At 38.7% G+C, this 11,355-nt stretch overlaps 1 protein-coding gene across 1 annotated transcript in view; it reads left to right on the top strand.

Annotated features, from left to right (window-relative positions):
* The first annotated feature begins 7,600 nt into the window (after window positions 1-7,600).
* Window positions 7,601-11,355, top strand: part of LOC112140470 (thyrotropin receptor) — a 12,275-nt gene continuing 8,520 nt past the window's right edge. The window contains exons 1-6 of the mRNA XM_024263428.2: window positions 7,601-7,885; window positions 7,955-8,026; window positions 8,997-9,071; window positions 10,538-10,612; window positions 10,698-10,772; window positions 10,842-10,919. Coding sequence (XP_024119196.1) covers window positions 7,719-7,885; window positions 7,955-8,026; window positions 8,997-9,071; window positions 10,538-10,612; window positions 10,698-10,772; window positions 10,842-10,919 — 542 coding nt within the window. The 5' untranslated portion in view covers window positions 7,601-7,718. The remainder of the gene's footprint in view (window positions 7,886-7,954; window positions 8,027-8,996; window positions 9,072-10,537; window positions 10,613-10,697; window positions 10,773-10,841; window positions 10,920-11,355) is intronic.

The raw sequence follows: 11,355 nt of genomic DNA, 5'->3' as shown, positions 1-11,355 counted from the left end.
AGACAAAATCTTTGACATACTGTAACTTTTCAACTGTTAACACGATCAATTCAACGTAATTCCAGCAGATTCTGAAGGAGAAAAACGGCGCGATCCTTCCAGGAAACCCTCCAGGAAACCTTCATTTCCTGGAGGGTTCTGCAGTCAGTTGGTCGCGCCACTTTTCTCCTCCAGGATCTGCTGGAATTTTCTTGATCGTGTTATCAATTAAAAATTACAGACAGAATAAATAAATAAATAAAGTAAAACAAAAAAACAGACTTTTGTCATCATATTTTAAACAAAATGCAACATCATTGATAAATATACTAAAAAAAACAAGCATATTAAACAAGAAGAACTAACAAAAAACATGTTTTTTTGTTGTTGTTTTCTTTAACAAAACAACAAACCAGCCGTCATTGTTCCAGCTAAAGTAGAGTTCTTCTGTCTCTACTTGTACTGGCGTTTGCTTGCTGGTGTGAGAGCCTTTTTAAATCTCCTCCACAGGGAGATGTTCTCTCCACCGGTGTTCTCAGATTCACCGGCAGACTCGTCTTCTTCATCATCTGAAGTTTCCTCTTCAGACGTTATCTCCTCGTCATCTGTTGCTTCTATGTCCTCAGACGCTACTTCTTCGTCATCGGACATTTCCTCGTCTTGGCCTTCAGATGTTTCGTCTTCAGTCAGTCCAGAGTCAGAAGAAGCAGAGGTGAGGGAGGAGTCACTGTCTGGATCCTCCACAGATGTACTTTGGAGCACATGTTCAGCTTCCTCTGCAGGGTCTGGAGATCTTTGATCTGGGATGACCACAGAAGCGTCACTCTTGTACCTGCGACGTCTTGCTGGTGTCAGAGTCTTTTTGAATCTTCGCCACATGGAGACTTTTTGTTTCTTGGATGCCTCTGGTTGACTTGAACACTCTAAAGTTTCCAAAGAGTCGACATCCTGATTTTCCAGATCAGAAGGTTCAGGTTCTTTTAGGTCTTCTTCTTGAAGAGGATCTTGTTCAGGAATCGTCTCTGTCTCTGAAGTGTCTGTCTGGGCTGATACCTCTTCAGAGATGTCCTCCAAACCTTCTGGGAGTGAATCTTTCATTTCATATTCAGTCACACCAAAAAAGGTCCATGGCACTCTTATGACAGTTTTGTCTGTCGTCTTCTGCTCATGTCTCGCATTGATGGCATCTCTTCGTTTGGCCAAACGAGTTCTGACCTTCTGGGTGACTGGTTTACAGAGCCTCCATTTTTTGTTGGGAGGACATTCTGTTGTGTCCATCTCCGTAGGAATCTTGCGTTTCCTGGAAGGTTCTGCAGTCAGTGGTTGCTCTGGTTCAGAGACAGATACTGGATCTGAAACATCAACTTGGACTGATGATTCCTCGCTGAGATTTTCCAAAGATTCTGGGAGTGAATCCTTTATTTCAGGTTCAGAAACAGACACTGGATCTGAATCTTGAACTTGAACCGATTCCTCCTCAACGATATTTTCTAAAGATTCCATGACAGTCTCTTCAGGAACAGACTCTACTGGTGGTGAGTCAGTTTCCTCTGTTTTGGGGTGATCAAGACTGACGTTATCTTGAACTTCTTGGTCAGCCGAAGGTGAGCTGACTGACTCGCAGGTTTCCTCTTCTTCTGAGGAAGGGATTTCCTTTGCTTTCTTGTTCCTTTTACGCCTCTTACGCTTTTTGGAAGGTTCTGGAACCGCTTGTTGTTCAGAACTTAACTCTGGTTCTGAAACTTTATTTTCCACTGATGCCTCTTCTGTGGTGTTCTCAGACTCTTCTTCTTTTGGGACAAGCAAATCCTCGGTTTGGTCCGTAGACTCCACAGGTTGGACAGATGCTTGCAGTGTTGTCACTTGCTCAGAAAGCTCCACCACCTGGGACTGAAGTTTACTCGCCAATTTGGCCTTTAATCGTAGTTTTATGGTCATGTCACGGTTCATGCTGGTTTGTTCCTCCAGACCCTCGTTAACTATTTTGGCTTTTGCCTTCACCAACCGTCTACATCGTTGAAGTTCCTTTTCACGTTCCTGCCTGAGCTGACGTTCATCTTTCAGTTTTTGCTCCATGTCTTGGAGCAACTGCCAGTGCACGACACAGCTCTCCTCAGTCGCAGTGTTTTTCTGTTTCAGTTGGGATAAGTACTCATTTGTTGCGAACAGTTGATTCAAGAGACGGTCCCGTTCTTGTTTCAGGGCAGACCAATTCTTTTTGACCGGAGGGCTTTCTGCTTTTTGCACAGCAGTGTCTGCAAAGGTAACCCTTTTTGCCGATTTGCCTGTTTTATTCATGTTCTTGGGTAAGGTCGTAGATGTTCCTGTTTTATTCATGTTTTGGGGTAAGGTCGTCGATGTTCCTGTTTTATTCATGTTTTGGGGTAAGGTCGTAGATGTTCCTGTTTTATCCGTGTTTTTCTTGGGTAAGGTCGTAGATGTTCCTGTTTTATTCATGTTTCTCCGATCAGGTGAAGTTGTAGAAGTGATTTTGAATCACAAAGTGTTAAGTAAACAGATGTGTTCAAACGTCTCGTAAGGTCTCTTGGAGAGCAAGTGCTCTTAAACAGGTTTTTGTCCGAGCTATAAGGATTTTCTGAAATGATGTCATACACTGATTGATTATGTCAATGTACATCATCTCCTGAAAATCATACCCCCCCGAAAATCATATTGCGTCATATGACGTCCCACAGAATGACGTTACCTCCGACGAGAGCCAAAGCACAACAGGACCGTACCATTCTGTGAAAAGCGCGGGGGGAGGGGGGGGTCTATCGTAGTGGTACAGTCCAGACAAATACGTGAGGAGTCTGATTTAAGCGCATGCGCGTTGGGGAGCATTTGGGTGATTGTGAAATTCATGCGGCTGCAGGAGAAAAACAGGTGAGCTGTGTAATGTACGGGGAATTAAGCTATCGCTTTTATAATTGTCCCTACTGCTATCCGTAGTGCTGTTTTACGGCTGTCGCAACTCCACACGAAGCTCCCGCCTCGTCAATGTCTCTGGAAACCTTAGCGGTTATTAAATAATATTAAATACATTACATGGTGTCAGAAGTGGGATACCTCAACCTTCTGCGACACAAACTATTATTTATTTAATTATTTTTTAAAAAACTTTATTGAACAAACAAAACAACAAAAGTTGCTTTAGCTTTGCTAGCTAGTTTCCTGTAGCCTGGCCACTGTGAGTTGAACGTGTCGTGAATCATTAAGCTCGAAATGATTTTTTAACGGTACTATGTACAAACGCTTAAGAAAAAACATCTACAATCTGTTTTGCTTATTAACTTTAGCTAGTTTAATGGAAATATGAATTTAGCAACACTATTACAGGTTGTTAAATATACAAATACTGAAGTTGTAGATTCAAGTTTTGTTTATTTCACAAGTTATTGCAGTAAATGTAACTTAGCATAAGTACCTACTCTTTTCTGAGAACAAAAAACATGTACCAAATTACTACAGTGTTTTTATTTTATTAATCATACTACAATAGTGTTAAATGCTAATTTTCTCTTCTGACTTTTATTGTAGAAATTACTTTGAACAATTTTCCCCTAGTTTTATTCGAAATCATTAAAAGTAGTGTTTAATTATTCTCAATAATAAATGCGTTTCTTATGTATTTCTTTGTATCTAGACTAGACCCCTGTAATGCAGAATCAACCAGTCTCCCAATCCTGGAGCGGTTTTTCCAACAGTGAAGATCCAAGACCAGACTTCAGAGGGAACAGGAACTCTCCTGCAGTCTTCCTGGACCTCTTTGATCAGGATCGGTGACATCAGCATCCTCCTGCAAGTGCTGGAGCTGCATATCACCTCTGTACCTCATGGAAGTGAACACATTGCAGCTTTTCAATATTCTTTGGAATATATTTATATACATTTAAATATTGCAGCCTGTGCCATCCTCCACGACATCTGTGCCGACGACACTGTGGCTCCAGAGGAAGAGACAGAAGAAGATCTGGGAATGATGATGAGGAAGCTGGTTTGGGGTGATCTCTGGCAGGACCTGCTGCTGAGGTTCCTGCCCTGGAGGAGGTGCCACCACACCTTGATAACTGGTAACAGGTAATTGTTTTTACAAAAGTTTTAAGACTGTGCATGCATTCTCACATTTTAAACAAGTCTTTTATCATTAATGGTCTCATTTTAGTCCATGATTTAACTTGTTTGTTTTTAACTGAAACCTGGCTTGGCACTGATGCTCCAGCTATTCTCACTGAGGCTTCTCCACCGGATTTTAACTTTTTATTTTCTATCAGGGGAGGTCAGAAAGGTGGTGGCCCAGCATGTTGTTGATTTAGGCGTGTCAGATCACTCCTGTGTGTTTTTTAATGTCACCAGTGAAATCCAGCAGGAAGCCTCAGTGAGAACTGTGAGGAAACTGTATATAAATCCTGAAGTGGCTCCAAATTGTGTTAATAATTTTAACCAAACTCCTGCTCAAACTTCATCTGCATCCTGTGATTTTATTGTTGCTGATTTTAATAACAGACTTCAGTCTTCCATAGATGCAGTGGCTCCAGTAAAGACAAAAACAAGAACCACTAATAAAATGCCACGGAAGACTGATGACATTAAGCGGCTGAAACAGATTTGCAGAAGAGCGGAGAGGAGATTTAGAAAGACAGGATTAACAAAGTGACTTTTAGACAACGTATTTTCCCGTATTTTCCCGTGGTACGAGTGTAGTACGAACTGGACATCCACTCGTTTGAACATGTTATTTCTGTGGTCCTAAGATATCTTATTTAATACGAGTTATTTAGTCTTAAGTTACTGTAGTCTTTATATACACATCAAAAATACACCACAACAGTAATATGATTGTGTAAGACGTAGTTTTCCTCTAGTGTTAAATCAAATTGTTGATATTTGATCACATGATGCTGTGATTACAATATGAGGAGTATTTATCTTTACTTCTTAGTTAAGTCAATCATGTTCTTAAAGCTGGAGCTAATATTTAAGTGAATCCTCTAAACACAGTGAAGCAGAATGAACTAATATCAGTCAGAATGTGATGAACATCAGGTCTGAAGAGGTTAAACAGACTGATGCTGCCTCCTCTTCTGCTGACAATCCAAACTAAATACTGTCATGTTCTTTCAAAGATAAACTCATTTTCTTAAAAGATTTGGTTTAAAGATATTCACATGCATTTTGAGCATAAACAAGATGAAATATTTTATTTTGTGTGTTTAGCTCATCTTTACAGAAACAGCACATGTACAAATATTTCTGAGTGAAATCTATTTTCTTTTCCTTACAATTACAGTTTGGATTAATGGGGACATCATTTCTATTTGGCACCAGAAGGACAGTTCAACAAAACCACCACAGCGACGTGAGCTCGGCGAGGACCCACATCACCTGGATCAGCTGAGGCGGACGGTGGTGGACATCTTTTATTTTTAATTCTACAAGGAAGAGCAGCTCCTGGTTCTCTCATCACTGTGGAGGACGTGAACGGGCGACGTCTGGAGTCTGGAACTGTCATGGGGATCAGAGAGAACGTCCAGCAGCTGCACACTCTTCAACCCATCAATAAACTTTCTTTTCTTTAATTTCTTACTGATTTTATTTTCAGTAGATAGAAATGTACTCTTTAGGATCATTTATTAGGTTCTTTAAATGTATAAAAACAGACAGTATTGTCATAGATGATGCTTTCTAACCATGACATGTGTAAAGAGGTCCATACTTTGAATAAAGGGAAATTAATTCTGAATTTTTAATGATTAATGTTTGTAATGTTTTGAATCATTTCATCTGCTTCAAAAATAAATTTCGTACAATCTGACTTTGACCCACATTTCCTTTTGTCTTACCTATATGCTAAAACAGTGAATAAACAGAAGAGACTGGTCACTCAGATATGTTAAACAGGATTTTTATTGAATCACATCAGCAAGAGTCAAATTCATATGTTAAAATTAAAATTTTACTGCCTTAAAATATAAATGCTGGATTGGATTATAAATCCACTCACCAGCAGAAGCAGACCTGAAGAGGAACACACAAGATAAAAATTAGATACAATTAAAAAAAAACAACATTTAATATACATTAAAATCGCAAGACAAAGCTAAATATAACATGTACACATTTGTTAAAAATTAAATATTTAAACTACATGTTCTTATTAACTGAAAGTTGTCTGTCTTCACATTTTAACTTCACATGAAGAGATTCTGGTGTTACTGTAGCAGATCTGAATCATGTCCTTATATGTTATAACTTTGCGATTAAAGAAAAGAACTATCAATAAAAATACAGAGAAAACGTCCTTTTTTAAACTTTAAACACAATAGATATTAATGTTGCTGAGAATTTTAAAAAATCGAATTACTGGAACTAAAATAAATAATAATAATATACATTAATGATTTATTTCCGGCAAATATAAAGTTATTCTTTCAGTACTTACCGAATAAAATACACCAGATGACTCCCAGAGCGTATTAGAACAGTTTACATCACGGCAGCAGGACAAAAACCGAAATATAGCGATCATGCTAACGCTAAATCTGTAGCAGACCAGCAAAACACCGGAGCATGCTCCCAGAATCCACCGCGATCGTCACCTGTCAATCAAAGGCCGCGCCCCCCTCATTAAGCGAAAATAAATGCTGTTTTAAAAAGAAATTACAAACTTAGAAAAAAATTCACTCCCCTCAGAGTTGTCATGGATCAAATATGCAGCCATTGATGAAATAAAAACTTTAAGCACCAGGCATTAAAGGGGTTTACTAGAGGGCTGAAAATGAGGATTTTAACATGGGAGTCTATGGGAATTTGCTCACTCTAAGCACCAGCCTCTCTGGTCAGTGCCGGTACTGCAACGTTTTGTTACTTCCGGGTTGGCCTCACGTTTCGCCTGTCAGTGTTGGGTGTTGCTTTGTGCACATATTCCATGGATTACACAACCAACTGCAATATTTGGTGTCTTTTAAAAGCACCAAAATGAAAACAAACAGCCCCCACATTGCTATTTTGTCATTTATTGGCCCTGTGTATTTCTTAAAAACATTTATTTACCTGAATTGAACAGTTTTGGGATTAGAAAAAAAAGAAAGAAACAAATTCGTCCCCAGTAGGATTTGAACCAGTAATCTGTTGATTGGTAGCGCAGGAGTTTACCCGTAAGGCCACCAAGACACCGGGAGTACCTGGCACAGCTTTGTGAACATATTCCATGGATTACGCAGCCACCTGCAATATCTGGTGTCTTTTAAAAGCACCAAAATGAAAACAAACAGCCCCCACATTGCTATTTTGTCATTTATTGCCCTTTAAGAATATAACATGTTTGATACATATTAAATATGCATGTTATAAAAGGGTTTGTGTCTTGCTATGGGATAACATTGCTATCTTTGAAAATTGTCAAATTCTTCCAGTTCATATCAACTAGTATGTTCTCCTCCCTTGGGCCGTTCTTTCATGACATTTTCTTCAAAGTAAAATGCTCTTGGTTAAAAAAACACACACAGTATGTTGTTAAATAGTTACTGAGTGTGTTATTTAAAACTTTTATCACATGAACTCAATTCTGAGAAATGTTTAGTTGACTGTTTGAATCTGTACCAATCAGGAAGAAGCCATGAGAGTTTTACTTTGAAGGAGTTGGACTGAATTTCCTGTTCTGTTTGTCGAGTAGGGGGTCAGCCCAGTTTGTCCTTGCACTTGTGCCAGTCTTCACAGACGGAGAAGCTGCTTCTACAATGAAGTTCCACCTGATTCTAACCTTTGTCTTCATGCTCCTCAGTGTGCAGCGCTCTCTTCTTCTGCAGGTCTGTCCTCCTCTGTGCCGCTGTGACTGGAACACCAACAGTGTGACTTGTGCTGGATTGGAGGTCCTGCCACTGTTCTGTTCCTGCACTCAGGAGGTGTAAGAGCTTCACTGCAGAGGAGGCGATCAGAGCCGCTGACCGGGGCTGAAGGTTTGTTTGTGCTTCAGGTGGATGGTGGGCTCAAAGCTGCTCTTCATTCCTCAGGACGCCTTCATCAGTCTGCCCAACGTTTCCCGCATGTAAGTGTGTGAATTTCCCCTGACCACTACAGCCTTTGGTTCAAACTGAGTAAATATAAAGTGACGCGCATGATAATAAAAGTATAAGAGCCAATAAAAACAATGACATAAAATTACCAAGTATCGTAAACTTAAAGAAACTAAAAAAACAATTGCAGATTTAAAATGTAAAAACTTAAAAAGTTTGAAGGAGGCGACCATACCAAAACCTCCAGATTGAGGACTGGTATTTAAAAGGGCTGTATCTCACACTGGTGAGAGTTAAAATGATTTGGGTATTTGATGCGTTAAGATGATAAATAAAACCATAGATAAAACGTCTCAGCAAAGTCTTAAGAGTATTAACTCTTGCACCAACAAACAAACTGCTTGTGCGGCACCACTGTGGCTGTTTTAATAAAAGTCTAAGTAATAGTAACTGAGAAATTGATAGCTAAAAACACTGAAGCTGATAGTTGAAGAAACGCTGAAGCTGATAGTTGAAAACGCTGAAGCTGATAGTTGAAAACGCTGAAGCTGGTAGCCAGCTTTAATATTAGCCAAATGGCAAATTAGCCTAAAAAACAAAAAAAAAACTCAAATTAAAAATAGCTAAACTTCAAAATAGCCTAAAAAACTGAAAAAAGCCTAGATTAGCCAAGACTGCTAGCATGTAGCTGAAATATTAGCTAAACTCCAAAACAGCCTAAAAAATTGTAGTAAATGCCAAAATAGTCACATTTTTAAAACTTTAAAACTGTAACTTTTTAACATAATTATGAGCTTATGGTCTGTTTTTTTTCTCTGTTTACTTCAGGTTCTGTCATGCTTTTTTCATCTGTGTGTCAAACATTGACATTACTTATTTCTCGTGGTTCTGAGGAATGAGCTGAAAAAAACTTCTCTTAAAGATTATGAAATTATTGCTGTAATGTTAGATTGTAAAATGATGCTGAAACATTGTGTCAGGAAGAGGTTGTGTGTTTTTCAGACACGTATCTGATGACAACACTCTGACATCTCTGCAGAGACATTCTTTCTTCAACCTGTCCAGGATCGTGCACATGTACGTACCTGCATTTCAGCCACGAACACACAACAGTAGATACAAGAAACGGCAAAATCATATTGAACTGTAGATTTATGAAATTACTCTAAAGTCTTAATTATGATGATGCTTTTTTTTAGCCAAAAAAAACTTGTGTTGTTTTCTAGTACATAATTTCTGCAGAGCGGCTGGAGTTCATTTGAAAGTCACTTCTGAGTTGTGGGTGGGGCAGTAGGCGCAGAAGTAAGCCTCTGCTGATATCCCATAATTCCTTTGTTTACATGCTTTCCCATCAGCAGACAAGAGAGATCTGGTTCAAATCACTATTTAAAGGGAAACCAAACCCTCAAATCAACTTTTTTTGTCAGTTGACCTCTATAAATGGGACTTTAAAAGTGCAGTCTTTACTATTTAAAATAAACTTGTTCAATTCCTGAAAATATACTCAAAACCCGCCTGTGTGCTGCCCCCTACGGGTTGAAACGAGGTATTACAGTTGAAATTTGTGATCGGTCAACTGGTGTGAGTCCCAGAAGTTTGACGTCGTCATGCTGTGCAGGTCCAGTATAAAAGCCCCGCCCATCTTTGAACTCTCCCATTTGTGACTCATAATTCAAAATAAAAGGTACATTTTCACAATGTAACTGCATTACTTGTCTTTTAAATAAAATTAAAAAGCCATTCTTCTAACGGCTTTTTCTTTTTCCTCTTCCACATCACTCATCTGTCACTTAATTAAATATGATAAAGAAAATGGCACAATACACTTCATTTTCAAAAAGTTCTCTGGTAAATTTGTACCAAAATTTAATTAGAAATATCAAATTTAAAATTAAAATGCATAAACAGAAATGCCTTTTCATTTTCACAATGTAACTGCATTATTTGTCTCTTAAATAAAATGAAAAAGCCATTCTCCAAACATTTGAACAGATGTTCAACACTAAAACAAACCAGGGGGAGGCAATTGTGTCACATTGTTTATTTATTCGTAAAAAAGGTTTTGTCCATCTCCACTCGGATAAGCTAATAAGTTTAAACACCCACTTGATTAAAATCTTGTTTTGGAATTTTATCAAATTCTCGTAGCATTTTTTCTTATTATGAAATATGAAAACATTTAGCTTAAAATAGCATTTTTCTCAAAATGTCTTTATTCACATTGTTTTGAATCAGCAGCAGATGAAAAACAATGTAGTTTAAAAACATTGTGTTTGCTACGTTGGGCAGACCACAACCTGTCCGTTCTTGTTGCACTTGTCCCGTAGTGTTAGCTTGGGGGAGAGAATGTAAACACATAGATCAGCTATGGGAAACAGTTGTTCCGTCCACAGCTTTAGAGGCTAATTTCTGATGAGCTCCTCTGCAGAAACAGGGCAAAGTTTTTTTTTGTTTTGACCAAAAACAACGTTTTCATTATAAACATTGGAAACATGAATGACTTTTGATTCAAGATGAATGAAGGATTTTTGTGTTTGAGTCAGACAGCTGACCAGCATCAAAGCTCTGTCTCACATCCATCAAGAGGCGTTTAAGGACCTTCCAAACCTAAAATACCTGTAAATATGATTTTCTTCAACTGCTATTTAATGAGGTAATACTCTGAGCTTTAGTAGCTAAACATGACTCATCATTTCCTTTCAGTGGGATCAGCAACACGGGTCTAAGATCGTTTCCAGCCCTGCAGCAGATCAGATCGAGTCAAGAGGATTTCATGCTGTATGTCTGGTCTGAGCTGACAGAACTGCTGATTTAGTAGAAAACTGAATCAAATCTATTTTCCTCCAGGGAAATAGTGGAGAACGCCTTCATTCATGTGATTCCTGCTAACTCCTTCAGTGGGATCAGTGAGCACGCTCTGACTGTGTGAGTTTGCTGGGGAAATTTAAAATTTCAATTTCAAAACTTTTCTTTAAGTTTCAAATCATTTTTTTGTTTTCAAATCTGAAAATTTCAGTTTCAAAACTTTTGGCCCCGTTTTGGCGCTTTGGGGTGGGGCTAACACGAAGGATGAATCGAAATTGATGAGGATGCCAACTTCAGGACGTTTTCTGCGCCTGTATTGAACTCGATAGGATGGCTCTTTGAACGTCTTAGAACGGTGTTTTTTTTGATGCACTGTTTGTACGTGATAAAACTCTGTTTTTTATACCCGTCTTGGCACAACTTCAGACTATGATAGTACAGACAATACAACCATTTTGTGGCCGTAATCATCACAGTTCTCAGGGTCAGTGAACGCACCGGCACAGAAGTTACCACCCTCATTGATGTTGATTGGTCCTTTGTGTTAGCCCCGCCC

Source organism: Oryzias melastigma, unplaced genomic scaffold (genome assembly GCF_002922805.2).
Source record: "Oryzias melastigma strain HK-1 unplaced genomic scaffold, ASM292280v2 sc00317, whole genome shotgun sequence".
NCBI classification, from domain to species: Eukaryota; Metazoa; Chordata; class Actinopteri; order Beloniformes; family Adrianichthyidae; genus Oryzias; species Oryzias melastigma.
This window is presented reverse-complemented; position numbering and strand designations above follow the sequence as displayed.